Genomic DNA, 18414 nt, shown 5'->3' with positions numbered 1-18414 from the left:
ATGGGTGCACACTCATATGGAGGTCAAAAAAAAAACCTCCACAATTATTCCTCAGACATGGTCCATCTTGGCTTTTGCATGTATGCCATGTGTGGCGTGGGAGCAGGGTGCCTTCAATGCCCTAAAGAAGGTATCAGCAACCTTGGAACTGGACTTCCAGGTGACTATGAAGCATGGATGCTGTAATATAACTGGGAGTCCTCTGGAAGAGCTGCTAGTGCTCGTAACTGCTGAGCCATCTCTCCATTCTTCTTTCTTTGTTGAGACTGGGTGACCCTCACCTGGTAGGCTATGCTGGCTGACCAGAAAACCCCAGGAATCTACCTGTCTCTCCCTCTCCGGTGTTGCGTATACAAGTATGTACCACCATACCTGGCTTATTCTTTGTGGGTTCTGAACATTGAACTTGGGTCCACCTGCTTGCAAGGTAAGAACTTTTAGTAAATTATCTCCCCAGTCCTTGGCTTCTGTTTTTGACATGAAGTCTGCCTTTGTTGTTCAGCCTAGTCTTGAGCTTCAAGTAAACCTCCTGTCTCAGTCCCTGGAAAATCACGGACTCAAGGGACATGCTGTTGCTCTTGGCTGAGTCATGTTGTCATCTGCTGTATCAAAGCAGATATTTTCGGTGTCAGCTGTCACTGGCTTGCCTTGCATTGGTCTCCAGTGTGCCTGCAAAAGGTGGACACACTTGAGGTCAATGACTTCCTCACTGTGTCTACAAAACACAGAGAAGTTGACAGTGACAACTGGGGCACATTTTGGGGACTAGAAATCTTTGGTTTCTCAACTTGGCAGAGAATACCACCAAAAATGTTGTCACAAAGTCCCCTAGGTCACTGTCATGCAGTACTAAGCACTAGATCCCATGACCTCATTTCCCAGATGTGATCACTGCTCCTGTTGGTCCTTTTAAAGAATCTCTTACTTTCATCTGTTCCAAGTACTTTGGGTTTGGGGGCTTCTGTTACTTCTACTTCTGTTGTTGAGATTGATCTATTAAATAGAAAGGATTTAGGAAAGGAAATGGATGGCACATGTTCTGGGGTGAGGGATATTTACTCTTGGGGATGTTTGCTATGTGCTAACTCTACTCTCAGAATTCACGTACTAAATTCCTGCATGGTTATTGTGAAGATGGAATTAGATAATATGTATTGACTGCTAGGGAGTGATAAGAAATGCTCTGAGGAGCTGGGAAAATGACTAAGCCGTTAATAGCTCTGGTAAAAGACCGAAATTTGCCTAACAGTACCCAGATGGTGGCTCACACCTGTCTGTAACTCTAGTTCCAGGGGATCTGATTCCCTCCTCTGGCCTATTTAGGCATAAGACTTGCATGTAGTACACATGCATACATGCAGGCAAACATTTACACACATGAAATAAACATACATAAATCTTTAAGAAGTCTCCTCTCTTTCTTGATGTTTCTCACACCCACTGTGTTGCACCTGTATTTGTATGTATGACACACATGCCATGTCGTGGATTGAACTCTATATAATACATACAGCACAATCAAACTGTAATTACGTATATGTTGTGTATATATAGTACACATGTATATGGCAACTAACACAATACACATGTGTTAACTAACTATACTTCTACTCAAGATTATCCCTATTCTCTACTCTTTTAAGAACCAATCTGAGTCTCTCTTATCTCCAGGGCTGTGCAGACACAAGAGCAAACTCTTGGACAGAAGACACCTAAAGAAAGAACAGACATCAAGGAAACTGTCAGTGTATACAGATATGAATGAATTCCACCTGACTTACAAACACATACATATAGCTATCAATGTATATAAATAGCATAGTGCATATTCACACTTTGACATTTCTCACCTTTGGAATGTTGTCCTTTATGAATTGGATCACTGATAGTATTAGAGGAAAATAAAGCAAACCACTTAGTCCGTCTGTTTTAGTCTATAGGAGGAGACACAGCTGCTTTTGATTTCCATTACCCATGCAAAAGGTTAAGCATGGTAGATGTACATTCACAATCCCAGCAGTGAGGAGCTGAAGACACGTGGATTCCTGGTCAGTCAATTCTAGTCTACTCAGCAAATTCCAAGACAGTGAGAGACCCTCCCCCCACCCAAAAAAGGTGGCTAGCCCTTGAGGAATGACACTGAGGTCCTGTGACCTCCACATGTATACACACCTGCACACACACCTGCACACAGAGAGAGAGAGAGAGAGAGAGAGAGAAAGAAAGAAAGAAAGTCATCTTGTAAAATACTAATATTGCTAACATAATTGCTTGTTTCGTTTCATGGTCAAATTTTTATAAGAAAACTCTACAAATAATGTTTAATTCCATTCATCACTGCCTGTAAGATCATGCCTGTTTGACATACTATAGACATTTAGAGCAAATGCTGCTCAACATCAGCTGAAAGAACCCATTTTTTTTCGGGACCCCCCAGTCTCATCACTCCTGCTACTGTCCCTGTGATCATCAGTCACTTCCTCTGAATCTCACCATCCTTTATTCCCCGCCATATACATAAAGACATACGTAAATTGATTCAAAACCTTCTTCTTTCAGGGGCTTCTGTTTTCACCACATTGTGTCTGTTGTTTGGAAAGCCCTGCCATACACTTCAAAAGTTGGCAGTATAGAACAGGGCTTGGGCAAACTTGTAAGCTAAATCTGGCCCGTGGCCTACTTTCAAAAATAAAGTTTTATTGGCACTCAGTGTCATAGCTTCATTTGTCAACTTGACATATCTGGGAAGAGGGAACCACAACTGAAGAACTGCCTCCCTCAGATTGCCCTGTGGGCATGTTTGTAGTGCATGTATTTCTAACAGATGTAGAGAGCCCGGACCACTGTGGATGATGTCGTCCTTAGCCAGGTGGTCCTGAGCTGTGTAAGAAGGGTGGATGGACTTGAACCCAGAAGAACCTAGTAAGCAGCAGCATTCCTTCATCATCTACTCCTTCCTCCAGATTCTTGCTTTGAGTTCTTGCCTTGGCTTCCATCTGTGATGGACTGCAAGCTGTGAGCTAAAGGAGCCCCTTTCCTTCCCATGCTGCTTTTGGCCAGGGTTTTATTCCAGCAACTGAAAAGCAAACTAGACTACTCAGTTACCCTCGCTCTTTACCGGATTTTCTATGGTGTGTGTGTGTGTGTGTGTGTGTGTGTGTGTGTGTGTGTACAGGCTGCAATGGCAGGCTCAAATAGTGGCTAATGAAACAGTAAGGATGAGAAAGCCTAAAATAATCATAATCTTCCTTTACAGAGGAAAAGTTTAAATCTAGTTTCAAGGATTATAACTTATGTGTGATAGTATACGATATATCCATAAATACATGTTATAAAATTTTGCAACTTAAAGTGACTTGAGTTCTTATATGATAATCAAACAAAAGACTAGTTAATATCTTCCCAAAAGTTAGAGATTTAGTAAGACTTCACAGAGTACCTTGCTTTTCAATGGCTCATTGGGAAATTCATAGAATGTGACTAGAGAGGTTATCAGAGTGAGCCCCTTCTGTACACTCCAGTGATGTAATCAAGCAGAATGCTGGCTGGGGCTTAAACCTGTCACTTCCGATGCCTCCCACAGACCTAGTGTGGTAGCTCATATGCATAACGCTGCCCACAAATGCTTGCTGCTAAATTGTTTGTTGGTACAGCATACAACAAACCCATAATACTCTACAGTGTGATCCCAAGAGCACTGGAGAGGTGTGACTTTAGGCAAGCATTATTGGGGAGGGTAGATGAGGGAATGGTGGCCACTGTGGCTGAGGATGGACTGGACAGTTGGGTTATAACGATCTTTGTCCCTTTGGTTCTCTGACACTGCAAGCCGCCCGCAGCCTGTGATGATTTCCATGGCTTCTGTGGAGGATATCGTTTGCTTAGAATGGAAACCTCAGGTTCTCTATGCCCTTTGAAGTGGGAATGCAGTAAGCAGTGCTAATATTAGAGTGAGCTGAAAGCTAAAGACAGTCACTTATGGTACTTTGCCATGCTTTCAGCCAGAGGACAGACGTTCTGTAGAATTTTCCACTTAAACACACACACACACACACACACACACACACACACACAAAATCGCACACACACTTACTTCTTATGTTTTTGGCCAGTGGGAATTAATTTTTTTTTGGACATTGAGCCTAATTAAATCAGCTCATCACCTTAATAACTCTGTGGATAGCCTTAAGCTCTCTGGCCTCTCAGTTCCATTCATTTGTGTGGTTTCTATGACTGATTTATCTAAATCCCCAGCACAGAGCTTTTGAAGTCTGGGGCTATGGACCTACCCCAGACGTTACTGTTTCGTGTTCCTCTAAATGTCTGATTTCCTTATAATTATTCTCCGTGAAGGTAGGCGTGTGTGTCTTTTTGCCTCTTGGTTGTAATTCCATCTGTACTCCATGCCTGGCTCATTACAGCTCCTCATTAGATAGGAATTTGGTGACTGAACAGATGAGTGGCTCTCAGGAGGCATAGGTTATTGGAAGCAGGGTGGGGTACCAAAAGAGCAGCTTCTTAACATTCCTGCTGCTGTCGTTCAAAGTCCAGCATCAGGCTTTCTCTTCAAGTAGCTTAGCTATTGGTGTGAAGCTATTTAAAAGGACTAGTAGAGCCATTTTCCATTCATCTTATTGTCATTTTTATAGGCTAATTTTATTTGGGGGAACCGGTCCATTCCAGTCTCAGTCACTCTGGGGCTTTGGGGCTGTCCTCTGGGAACGTTCTCTGTGACTTTAACTTCCAGAACACTCAGGCAGGAGCTGTGGTGTGCCTGGGCTCATTGAGTGTGCGCTGAGCCAGGAGCAGGAGGTAAAGGGATGTCTGGTATGAAAAGAAAACTAAGTATGAGTCTGTTACTCGGAGGCAAAGAAATGAGTCTGAGTCGGGTTGATTTTCTTTTCCTCTTTGTGTTTTCCTTCTGTCTCCTTTCTCCTGTCCCTCTGCCCCCTGTTCTCTTCCTCAAGCCTTTCCTTCATCCTTCCTTTTTTTATATACAAGGGGATAGGGGATGTGGATCTTGAAAGAGCACAAAGAAGAGGAGAGTATGCTCGCACACATTCTAGTCCCTAAGTAAGGTTGTGTGCTAGACAAAGTGCTTGCCTTGCAAGCATGAGGACCTGAGTTCAATTCCCAGAACTCGTATTTAAAAGGCAGGCCTTGTAGCTTGGCCTTGTAATCCCAGCCCTGGAGAGGCAAAGTAAGGTGGATCCCTAGGCTTCACTGGCCAGCCATCTAGACTACTTGTTGAGTGTCAGACTGCCAAGACGGCCCGTCTCAGAAAGAAGGCAGTAAGTGGGTGGCACTCATGGTGAGGTCAGAGGATAACTTGAGGAATTGTGTTCTCTCCATTCAACCATGTGCACCCTGTGGTTTGAATTCAGGCCATCGGTCTGTGTGGCATGTGCCTTTACCAGGTGAACGTCCTCCCTTTTGCCCTTAATGTTTCCATAGAAAGCCACACAGTTGCCAGCCTCACATAGGGAAAGCGGATGAGAACGGTGTCCATTTGAATCCAGTGTTCTCCACATCTCCAAGATGCCTGCGGGATTGTTTTCGTGCTGGGTGTGAGAAAGCATCTGAAGGACCCTTAGAGTGTCTCTGCTTACAGATCAGAAACTCGAGTCTCCAGGGTTCCATGACTGCAATAAGTGAGATGTGATGCCTCGCACTGCTTTATCCTCTTACTCTGCTCCCAGGGACACTCCCAAGGTGTGGAGTGGCAATCCTCAATTGGTAGGAAAGAATCTGGTCCAGTGGGGTGAGCCCAAAACTCCCTGGTCCAGGTTGATTCAGGTTGACAGACTTACCCAGCATGACGTTTTCTGTCTAGACTGCGACTGTAGGGGCTGCACCAACCCAGTAGAGCTTGTCATGACCTCATAAAGGTCTAGAAGAACATGCAAAAAAAGGTTCTATCACATTCTACTTTTAGTTAGCTGACTTAGCGGTTTCCCATGTGCACTGTGTGTACCCCTGAGTGCACAGGCAGGTATTCTGTACAGCTCTTTGCTTTATTGCCTTGAGACGGGGTCTCTCAAGCAGTCACAAGTTCTCCATTGGAGCTAGGCTAACTGCTGGGGCAGCAAACTCCTGGCTTTCTCTTGTCTCATCACCCCTGTGCTGGCTTAGTTTTATAGCAACTTGATACAAGCTATAGTCACCTGAGAGTAAGGAACCTCAGCCGAATACAATGCCTCCATAAGATCTGGCTGTAGGCAAGCCTGGGGGCATTTCCTTAATTAGTGATTGATGTGGAAGGGCCCAGCCGATTGTGGGTGGGGCTACCCCTGGCCTGTGGCCCTAAGTTCTATAAGAAAGCTGTCTGAGCAAGCCGTGCGAGCATCACCTCTGCATCCGCTCCTGCCTCCTGTTCCCATCCTGACTTCCTTAGGTCCTGGGCAGTGATATGGAAATGTGAGCCAAATAAATGCCTCCCTCCCCGACTCACCTTTGGTCATGGTGTTCATCACAGCCATTGTAATCCTAACTGAGACAGTTCGCATGCTGATGCTGCAGGCATCCACGTCTGCATCGAGTTTATACGTGGGTGCTGCTGGTTCAAACTCAGGCCCTCAGGCTTGCACAGCCAGGGTTCTTGCCAACTGAGCTACCTCCTGAGCCTCCGCTTAACCCTTTAAAGTGCTAACCATGCAGGCCTCATGTGTCCCAGGACACGTGTGGACACGGTCCCTCACACATTTGTCGCTGGCCATGCCAAGTTACAGTGTCAGAAGGTTGGACATACTTGAAACCAGAGCGCCACAGGCACACTACAATTAAGTGTCCCAAGATACCATGCTTTATGACAATTTGTAAAAGGGGGACCTCTGATTTTATGCTCACCTGTCACGAAGCAAGCCACATCAGGAAGACACAGACAGTTTTCCCGTCAGGGGAAGCACAATGACAAGATACTTCCTTCTCTCTCTTCAGAGAGGCAAATGGGACACCAAGCAAGGCAGTCCCTGAGGAGGGGTGTAATGGAGGATAATATGTCAAGGGAGAGACCACACAATCGCGTCCTCAGGCTGGGCTGTGAGAGAGCTGAAACGCTCCCTTACGTCTCCTTGTGCAGCTTCCTTGTGAGGGGCATGATTTAGACCCCTCTAAAAGGATTTGTTTGAAAGAAAATTCTTTAGACCATAGGGCCAGTTTGTGCTCCCTCTCTCTGGCCTTTGTAAGTGAACAAAGTCACCACTTGTCCCCACACAGGGTGCAAAGAGAGGTTTGGTGTGGGTTTTACTGCCCATTCAGGCTCCTCATTCAGCTGGTTATAAGTGAAATCTTTAGAAGCCGCACAGCAGGAATCCTTTGCTTGGGGCACAGGGTGCAGAAGGAATCTTTGAAAACCCCTATTGAAACTCTTAAGTTGTTGGGAAGAAAGTGTCCCCTTTGGACTTCCTTATTGGCAGTGCAGGAAATAAACACACACAGGAAACCATTTAGCTTCTCTGTGAACCTCATGTTACTGTCTGCTTCTCAGAAAAATCCATTGTGGATGCTTCAGAATTTTGATATGTGGGCATATGTATGTATGTACTGTGTGGGCATTTGTGCACGCATGTACATACATGTACAGTGCTTGTGCAGACTGCTACAGAAATATCTATGTTGGTTGCATGAATACTACAAAAATATATAGGTCTAGATAATTTTAAGGTATTTTTAACTGTAGGCGCTAGATATCGATACGCAGACACATTTTTTTTAACCAGGCCTCTCTAGCCCAGGTTGGCCTTGAATTCTCAGTGGTTTCGCAGTCTCACCCACCCATGCACATACATATGCATCATGTACATATGCAGGTACATATGCCTACACATGCACAAACATATACATGACCTCATGTGGCCCCAGCTGGCCTTGAACTCATTATGTAGTCAGGGATAACTTTGAACTCCTCCTCTTGCCGTCTCTCAAGTTGAGTGTCACCGAATGCCTAATATGATCTGGAAATGCTGAACTGGGGACCCAACAAAGACAGTCACTTATTTTACAGTGGACAGTGAAGGAACATGGCAGAGGAAGCATCTGTGTGAGTGTTAGAAAGAGAACCCATCCAAACCAGAGCAGGAGAAAAGGGGGTGTCCCTACAATGGTGTCCATGCGACTGTCTTCACGGGCTCTGGAGAGCCCTCCTCTCATCACGTGGGCTCTCCACTCCCTGTCTTCACGTTCTTCCTCCTTCGTTTCACCCAGGGAGTGGTCACTGAACTGCAGTTCCTCTCAGTTTCACCTAAGCAGAAGAGCAGTTGTATTTGGGAACAGGACTCACTTACGCTCCACTGAAATCTTCCTAGTTCCAACACCCATTGTTACAGGTGTGTGGTTCAACCATGGACTGAGTCGGTTTTTCCAGGAGACTTCTGGTTGGTACGTGCCAGCTCAAGAGACAGCTTGCCTCTGTCGGGCTCAAGCTGGGATGCCATCCGCCATCCGCAATGACAAATCTTGTAAGAAGTGGGTCAAAGGGAGCTGGGAATGCCAGCAGAGCTTCCACGTTTCTGCTGCAGTTGCCATTCCGTGCCTCTACCCAGGTGCTGGGTGCTGTAAAATCACAAAGTTCTCCTAAAGACTAACTTTCGCAGTATTTTAAAAGCTACCGCTGGAATGCACCCACAGTAATTTCAGTGTGACCTTATTGGCTATTTCTGGAATTATCCTGAAATTTCTGTCTGCTGAAGAATATTGATAGTAATTAGCATCTACTTGTTTTCTCCCTGCTCGAGCCCTGCACTTGGCTGTGTGCGTGATAATAGCATCTCTAGCCAAGTCCTAGCAATGTAGAAGGGGCACAAAGGTGGGCGGTTTGGGTTGGCGATGACGTCATCACTGATAATTGACGTTGATAGTTCTGTTGTCTATGATGTTTAAGACACTGTCCTCCCAGCATCAGTATCTTCATCAGCGCACTATGATGCTATCAAAAGCTCCCCACCAGCTAATGCCCGTTGATATTCCCCATATGCATGGATGGGGATGCTCTTAAGAGCCCAGCCACTCTTTCCTGCCTCATGCCCCCCCAAGCTGTTTGGAATTTTACTCAAGCTGCATATGTCTTCTGGCCTTGGCCTGGCCGGGGACCCCTGGGAAGTCCCACCCCTGTATGGATGAGAAGCCAGTTTTAACATATGCCGATAGTATCCACTTTCATTTCAATGCACACTGCATTCTTGGAGATTGTGTTCACATAACCAAGCCTGGTTCTTTCTTACCCCTTATAAGTTATGTCTTTACCAGGTTGCCAACCCTCTGTCTTGCAAGTTCTCCATCATAGGTGATGGATGCTAACACTCACATTATTAGAGTGTTCTGAGAGACCTGAGATACAGTCCTGAAAAGTCCCAAGGCAAATGCTCAGTGGACATTGGTAACATCAGCACTAGGCTGCATATTATTCCTGAAGAAATGGTTATCCCCAGCCAGCCATGTGCCATCTTTATTTTCAATTACAGTTATGATGCACAGATTCACCCAGGATTTGGATTGAAGATGCCCTGCTTCACCTTGTGTGCCTCTCCACTCTGTTCCTCCAGAGCTTTCTCTGCTACCCAGAGACTCCATTCTCCAGGGTTAAAACCTATGTATAAGGGATGTTTGTGATAATTGAGAGGGGAGCCTTTACCCAGGGCCAAATACTCTACCTCCTAACTCTTTATGGACAGTTGCTACTGGGATTTTTGGAGACTTCATGGATGCTCTACAGAAGCTCCTCCCTCTGACCTTGTAGCATGAGAGACCATTGTAGCACACATGTGTAGTACCTCTCATGCTCTCATAGAGCTCTCTGTCCCTTCCTTCCTGATTGCTTTGTGGGACTATCCTTTGTGTGCCCTCCCTCAATTACATTTTTGAAAAAGATGTGTTTCCCACCCCCACCCCGTAGGGATGAGCCCACAAAGCTATCCACCCAAAAGGGCAGAGATATGAAGATTAGACAGGTGAACTATTTAAGGAAAGGGAAAGTATTCTCTCTCTTTTCCTCTGGAAGCCTGCCATGCTTTCTATCCTCCCAGCTTGTATTGTAAATAAATATATTATATTCCATATAGCATTGACCTCCCGTCTCACCCCCCCAAACGTCAGCACTACAGCAGATTGTTAGAAAGGGGCTTTCTTGAATCCTTTACTGGGTTGAATACCAATCCGAAGGCCTGGTCATTACAAGACCTTGAATTTTAAGACACCTAATGTCCTCTTCCATGTTTGCTTACCTATAGCATAAACCTTATGATAGTAGCTACGTCTTAATGTTGCCAAGAAGAACCCTAAGTCACTGCAGTAACACACACACACACACACACACACACACACACACACACACACTTAAAACATCTCCTAACGCAGCATGGACTTTGTACTGGCGTTAGCTCCTGTGATGCTGAAGCTGGATTTCAGTTGCATCCTGGAATCTGATGAGGTTGTTGCCTTCTTTTCCTCCTTGTTGCTTCCTTTATGCTCTCTCTCCATCTCTCTGTCTCTCTATCTCTGTGTCTCTCCCTCCCTCCTTCCTTCCCTTCCTTCCTCTCTCTCTCTTTGCCTTCCTCTCTCCCTCACTCCCTCCCTTCTTTTTTCCTTCCTTCCCTTTCTCTCTCTCCTCTTCTCCTAAGTCCCTCTTTCCTCTTTCTTCTAGGTGAGGAACTCACTGTTTGACTCTGAGGGTAGCCTTGGCCTTCTAGTCCTTCTGCCTGCACTTCCTGAGTGCTAAAATTACAGGACTGTACCACCACACTCAGTTCATATGGTACTGGGAATGGAAGCCCGGGGCTTCTGGCTTGCTAGCCATGCAGTCTACTGGCTGAGCTGAGTCCCCAGCCCCTGTACTATTCCTTTTCCAAACATGTTTCCCTTCTGCTTCCTGCTTCCTTTTTTTTGCCAACACTGACAGCCTGGATAACACCACCGCTGCCTCTGGAAGCACAGGAGAGAGTTGCTTTGTCTGTTGCTCTGTTTTCCCTTTCTTCAGCAGTCCTGACCCCTGTCCTGGCAGACAGAGCGGCAGGGCTGCCAGCTCTTGGCTATGCGGAAGCCCTTTGCCCAGCCTCTTTGCTCTTTCCACTGGCTTCCTGCCTTTGGGCTGTCACATGCTGCCTGGCATGGTTCCTAGAGGGTGTGCCAAGGAGAGGAATGATAGTGGGACTCAGATTAGCCAATTACAAGGTCCAGGAAATGAGGATCTCTGGATGACTGGGCCTCTGGATTCTGAACCATTTCTTCCCTTTGTTATCTTTGCAGGCCAGTGTATTCTGCTGCTTTTGCCACACTGCGTATTTTCCTTTGATTGAGATATAATTAAGACATAGTAAAGGGCACAGGTGCTAACTGTTCACGTTGGTGAGTATTGGCAATTGTATGCAGCCGTACAGGGATCCCCAAATAAGACGGCAAAGATTTCTGTTTCCATAGGAAATTCTTACTTTCCTTCTGAATTAATTCCTTTTAAACCAGCTCAAAAATCACTTTCTGGTTTCTTTCCCTATATGCCATGTGTTTTTCTTTTTTGTGAAAATAAATGTTTCATACAATATATTCTGATCACAGTTTCTCTTACCCTATTCCTGCTAGACCATCTTCACTACCTCACTCACCCATGCCTTCTTTCTCTCTCTTTCTCTTTAGAAAAAAACAACAGGCAAAATTAAAATGAGAAAAGGCACAACACACACACACACACACACCATAAAAACACACAATTGGAGATCATATACAAGCAAAAGACTAGTAAGGTAAACAATGTCCAAACAAAGCAATATGAGACCACCCCAAAAAAACATGTCCAAAATTACCCTGAGTTGATTTTGTGTTAGCTGGCCACGTGGCCTGCCCTTAAGTGTGTTTTATATACTCAGTGAGACTCCATTGGAGAAAATAATTTTTTCCTTTACAAGCAGTTATCAACTGGATGGCTTATTGATTAGGAGTGATCACTTATATGTATATATATATACATTATTTATTTTCATTTCAGACATTATATAAATGATATCATATATCTATTCTTCTGTTCTTGTCATCTTTAATTTGTTATTATTTTGGAGTGTACCAGGAGTTTCTTCATATTGACAGCTAAAAACATATTCCATGCTATAAGTATACCCCAATTTAAAGAAATCTATTCTCCTAGTTTTAGCTTGAAGACAATTTCCAAATTGGAGATATTATGAATAACCAATTGCTATTTTTTAAAGTAGTAATTTAGCTATTCTTTGAGACTCTGGAGCACATATACAACATACTTTGATATTACCTATTCCCCTTTACCCTCTTTGAATTCCTCTCAGGATCCCCTGAAATTTCTATTCCTAACATCATGTCCTTAACTGTTCCTGAAAAGGTCCCATTGAGTTAGTGTATGCACATGGGTGTGGGACTGTCCCCTGGAGCATGGACAGCCTGCCAGTGACACCAATCCTAAAGAGGATGAATAATTTTCCCTCCCCTAGCAGCCATAAACTGTCAGTAGTTCCTCATTGGGATGGGGCCGTGGGAGCCCCTCCCCCAGGCATGCTAGTGTGAATGGTTTGATCTTGGGCAGGTAAGCATAGCTGCTGTGCATTCTTGAGTGCAGCAGCATGTCCTGATTGGAAGATGGCATTAAGCAGCTGTCATCCCATCCCCTCCTACGCCTACCTTCTTTCCCACCCCTCTTCCACATTGTCCCTCGCTCCTTCTGGACACAGCATTTTTCTCAGCGTGCTAACCACTTCTGAATCTCTGCACAAACTGCCGCCCATCGCAGAAAGAAACTTCTGGCCAAGGGTGACAGCTGGATATACCTGTCAGAGTAAACATTAAATATTTAGAAGGCAGCTCGGTGTGACCACTTAGCAAAAATAAGAATAGCTTCCCCACTAATCATATTCATATAAAATCCTTTTGAGTTTATGTACTTTCTTTTGGGAAAATGACTAGGGGTACAACTGTTAGCGCATACTGTGGAAGAAGTATGATTCATTTTACACACACAAACACACACACACACACACACACACACACACACACATGATGTTCTCCAAAGTAGTTGTTTTAAGTCGTCTTCTCACCAGCAGTATGTGAACATCTCAGGTCCATAAAAACATGACAACATTTTAGTTACTCTAGTTTGAGCTGGCATAAATCTGGTATTACTGCTACAGCTTTACTTTACATTTTCCTCATGACGAATGGACTTGTAAGCCCACTAGCCATTCCAGTATCTTTTTAAGGTACATTTCCTTTCAGACTGTTAATGGCAGGATAATCTAGTCAATTGACCAATGTGTTTAAAGTCCTTGTCCTCATTTAAAAGGAAGAATATGGACACTTAGTGTTTTATGTAAGATACAAAGACAGAGGGTCAATCGTTTTGTAATAGATACTATTACATAGAAAGGACCCAGTAATTGCCTTTAAAGTGTCAGTTAGGATAAAGTTAGAAGGGAAAGGGGGTCAAGAGACATTACTATGGTAAAAAGAAAACTATTGAACATTTTTCATCTAGAAGAAACACTGTAAAGACATCCCTGTAGAAAGTCTGACTCCATTGTCATTGTGGAAGGTCTGTCAAGCCTAAAGGTGACAGGCCTTCATTCCATTTCAGGGGCTCTGTTGTAAACTGATGGAAACCTTAATGACAGAGAGTCATATGGGAATAAAGATGACAAAACATTTAAGAACTACTAAAACTTTTCAATAGGATTCAATGACACTATCCATTGACTTTGGGAATGAATCAACATTGCTAAGACTTCCAGGCAGTTGGTTTCCAAATGTATCTGTGATACTTTTTTAAAAGTTAGTTATGGGGAAGATAAAAGTGTAGAGTAAAACAATTAACCCATTTAACTTTGTTTATGATAATTTAACTTTTAGTTCCCTTTGGAAAAATCAGCAATTATATATCCTATCCAGCAGATAGTTTAAAACTGGGGAATGGAATTTAAGAGAGTAAACTATATAACTATTCCCTCTCTTTGTGTTGTGTGTGTGTGTGTGTGTGCGCGCGTGTGTGCGCGCACACGCGCATGCACACACATGCACACGTGAGCACATACGTGTGCACCCCCAACACACACACACACATACACACACACACACACACACACACACACACACAGAATTGTTGTGGGATTCCTGCCTGGGTCCCATTGCCGTTTTAGCTCCCAAATAACACATGAGACACTCTATTAATTATGAAGCTGCTGGCTGTTTGCTATGGCTTCTAATTGGGTATCTCTGATTTAATCATTAACCCATAACTACTAATATATTTTTTATAAGAACTTATCTTTCCACGGACAGAGCCTCACGGGTCATCCTCCCATTATCACATGGCAACAACTCGCCCTTGACTACATTTCCCAGACTCCTCCTAGACTCCTAGTCCAACCTATCTTGCTTCCCTATTGGCCAACAGTGTTTTATTTATACCAATCAAACATATACACAGAAGGACTTCCCCCATCACAGAATCATAAGAGAAATGATACAAGATAGGAGCTTGAGTGTAAATATTACAACAGATGGGGAACAGGATGTGGAGGAAAAAAACACCATGCCTGTCCTGCAGTCACCGAGAGAATGACTGCCATTAGTGAGCTAGGAGAGGAGGGCAGTCACAAACTCCACTGTACAAGAAAGGTCAGGGTTCCGACTCACGTAAACATGAAAACAGGAACCTAGCCATGAGATTACAAGGCTGAGTCTTAGAGGAGTCACTGAGGAAAACAGCTGAGTTCATGAGGAGGGCGGGGATTTTCAGGGGACAGGAAGTGAAGCGGTGTGGGACCCACAGGAAGTATAGTGGTAGGATCCTTTCTCTGCACCCAGCTTTTATGTGGGTTCTGGAAATCTAGACTCAGGTCTTCATGCTTGTGTGCTAAACTCCATCACTCAGCCCCTTGGCAAATACTTCTTATGAATGTGTCTGCATTTCTTATTGACTTTTGACCTCTGTGGACCACACAGGTGGTTGTCATGGTGATGGGTGAAGGGAATGAAGAAACATGGGCAACCGTATATGAATGGGTTGACTAAAAAACCTGTTTCATAGTTTTGTGGTTTAAACAGATTCATTCATCTGCAGATTAAAATTTCAGTTTTCTTTTTAAAGGACTGACTTGCTTTCTAGGTCTCATTATCTCAAGATGCTAAGATCTGTTCTCAGAAAAGTTGTTAATCTAGGTATGTGATATCAGAACCTAACAAAACAGGAACTTGGGATCTTGGATGCAAGTTTCTTCCCCTCTGGGTTTCCAGAATATAATAGCAACACGATTAGCACATTTTCCCAGTGATTGAGTTGGCATGCACCATGGATTTATAAATAGAATTTATTGTGGAAGTCACTGTGCTACTGGGATAAGTGGTCCTCACAATCTGATGATAGAAAATGCTCTCTGAAAAGAAACTATTATATGCCTCCTGTGCTTGTGGCCATCTGAGGACAAAGGAGATAACAAGGGACTTTTGTTTTCAATGTATTTTGCCCTATATGCCATTGTGATCAGCCAGATCTACTTGACATCTGGGAAATTAATATCTTAACCATTCTTCCATTTTCAGTGACATGGGTCAAGCAGGTTGGGTATAAATGACCATTTCAAACCCTGCACCATGTTGCTGTCTCGAGGCAGCACAATAGTGAGCTGTTGGAGTATGCCCAGGCTTCTGCTGGTGTCTCCCCATGGAATATGAAGGCCATTTAAAGTTGGGCACCAGTCTGTATTTCAGCCTGATCCTCATGATAAAATTCAGAGTTGCCCCGTGAGACTGAGACTCATGGTGAACTTCCAAGGTGACCGCTGTGCAGAAGGTCATTTATGTAATTGAAGGTAGAGTTGCTGCTGTTCCCAAAGCATCACTCATTTCTAAAGGATGGAGTTGCATGTTGTAGCTGGGGGTGGGGGCTGTTTTGATGAGATCAGTATCAATGGGGCTATGTGCTTGGTGATCCAGGAAAAACTATGATACAGGGGGAAAGTTTTAATCTCAATCAGAAGAGTATTCAGTGTTTCCTCCACAGCCAGCGACCGTTTCCATGGTTCGCTGAGTCGCCTGTGCTGTCCACACGGAATGCATGTTGCTGTGTAGCTGGCCTGGTTTGCACAGAATTGTCTTTACATCACATCTCTTTCTTCCCCACAGTCTAACTCCACAGTGAGAGCCTATCACACTAGCAAGTCCCGAGTGACCATGAGCCCTGGCTTCAGCTCCCAATGGAGCAGCAGCCAACCTGCCTGGAGCACATACTCCTTCCCGAGAGCAAGCCTGCACTACCAGTCTCATGCCAGCTACACCTACTGCACTGGCCACCCTGCGGTAAGTACCCCATATCTCTGCATTCAGACGCTAGGCACGGCTACATTTTAGGTTGGTCTTTTTGTGAAACGGGCTGTTTCCCTGCACATGTACTGCTCTTGAGTAAAACAGTTGAGCAGTGGGAATGTCTTAAGCATTTAGATGATCAATGTTTGGGAGATCTCTGGTGACAGCCGATATTTGATTCAAAGTCACTCCTAGATGGTACAGATTAGCACGGTTTTCAGAACAGTGTACTGGGGGCATTGAATGTGTGTCTATTTCTGGTTTGACTCTTCTGGCTTCCTCTTGGTTATTAATTATGAATCTAGTTGGTCACTGCTGTGCTAGAAAAAAAAGGGAATCTTAAAATGGGAGAAAAGTTAGAGCATTCTGGACACTCCCACTTTCCTCCATGACCTTTTGGTTCATTTGTACAAGTGTAAACAGATAAATATTTTTCATCTGCTACTACATAGAGCTCTGGTTGTTGGTGTAAGTGACTTAAAGGGCAGGAAAAACAAACCCTAGTCATGGAAAAGAAAACTCATGGACTCTGAGAACCTTGTAGAATAAGGTGCCTGTTTTTGCCACCATGTCTTTCATGTATCTTAATTCAACCACTGTAAACTAAGATTTCTGTGTTATTGCAAGTTGCTTTGTATGTTCTTGAAGAAGACTGTGGTGAATATTCATTGGGGGACCTCTGGTGACAGACAGCAGAGCATAGTTCTTTGCAGGGCTTAAAACATTTCCTTTGGCTGGTCAGCCCTGGTAGATGTTGTATCTGTAGCTGTTTCACTGTTGATTACAGACTTCCATACCTTACCACCAGGCTACCACTTAATTATTATGAAGTTACAAAATATGTAGGGATTCCAAGTTGAAGCAATATGTTGCAAGGACACATGAAAGAAGTCTCTGGAAATTTACTCAAACTGAGAGTTAGTATGACTTTGTACAAAGGCCATGTGGAAATAATTGTCTAATTTATATTGCAAGAAACTCTTGACTCAGTGATTAAACTTCTGGCATCAGGTTGGACATGTGAAAGGATATACACACAAGAGAATGGAGAAGCAACTCCATTAATCAAGGGCTTGAGGGGCTTACACAAAGACTCGAGTTCAGTTCCTAGCAGTAGGCATGGTGGTGCACAGCTTGGGATGTGGTGTCAGGAGGTCATCCTCAACCATAAGTAAATATATGAATAAGTGAATGATTTAATAAATAAATAAGAATGCATGCATGAGGATAGTTATAGATATTTTAAATAGCTTATAAAAAGATATTTAATAGCTATTCTTATTCTTTCATCATAAGTAGCATTATTATTAATTTATGATTATTCACTATTGTTATTGTCTCCTTTTCTAAAGAATGGGGAAACCAATGTTTACACACACACACACACACACACACACACTATAAATAAAGGTAAAAAGAAGTAAATATACAGGAAAAGTATTTAGCAGTGGTAAATCACTCTAGGTTGATGTTCTGAGAAGGAGTGTGGGTGCTGTGTTGAAATTAGGTAGTCAGTTAAGTCATTTTCCAGACTCTAGGTGAGTGGCAGGCAGAGGGAAACCCAAGCAGAAAACAGTTCACATGAAGGAGACTGGAGAGAGGAGACTAGAAGGAAGGCAATGTCAGAAAGAATTGGAAAGCCACGGTGTCTTAGGGTTACTGTTGCTGTGGTGGAACACCATGACAGAAAGCAAGATGGGGAGAAAAGGGTTTATCTGGCTCACGCTTCTGTATCATAGTCTATCCCTGAAGGAAGTCGGGGCACGAACTCAGGATAGAAACCAGGAGGCTGGAGCTGATGCAGAGGACACTGAGGAATGCTGCTTACTGGCTTGCTCCTCATTGCTTGCTCAGCCTGCTTTCTTATAGAACTCAGGAACGCCATCCCTGGGACGGCCCCACCCACGATGGACTGGGCCCTTCCCCATCAATCACTAATTAAGAAGACGCCTTACAACTGGATCTTATGAAGGAATTTTCTCAATTGAGTTTCTCTCCTTTCTCTAACTTGTATCAAGTTGACAGAAAGCTAGCCAGCACACACAGGAAGCAGCACTTTGCTATCAAGACTAAGACTATTATACACCAAAGTATGGTGGAAAACCA

At 43.9% G+C, this 18414-nt stretch overlaps 1 protein-coding gene across 3 annotated transcripts in view; it reads left to right on the top strand.

Moving 5' to 3' along the window:
• The window catches only part of Rbms3 (RNA binding motif single stranded interacting protein 3), a 775988-nt gene that overhangs the window by 12148 nt on the left and 745426 nt on the right, over window positions 1–18414 (top strand). For all 3 annotated transcript variants that reach the window (XM_040740056.1, XM_040740054.1, XM_040740068.1), the window contains one exon: window positions 16129–16302. In XM_040740056.1, coding sequence (XP_040595990.1) covers window positions 16177–16302 — 126 coding nt within the window. In that variant the 5' untranslated portion in view covers window positions 16129–16176. Of the gene's footprint in view, window positions 1–16128; window positions 16303–18414 lie in introns of those variants that run through there.

Source organism: Mesocricetus auratus, unplaced genomic scaffold (genome assembly GCF_017639785.1).
Source record: "Mesocricetus auratus isolate SY011 unplaced genomic scaffold, BCM_Maur_2.0 Super-Scaffold_100691, whole genome shotgun sequence".
NCBI classification, from domain to species: Eukaryota; Metazoa; Chordata; class Mammalia; order Rodentia; family Cricetidae; genus Mesocricetus; species Mesocricetus auratus.
The sequence above is the reverse complement of the archived record's forward strand: the minus strand, read 5'-3'. Positions and strand labels throughout refer to the sequence as shown.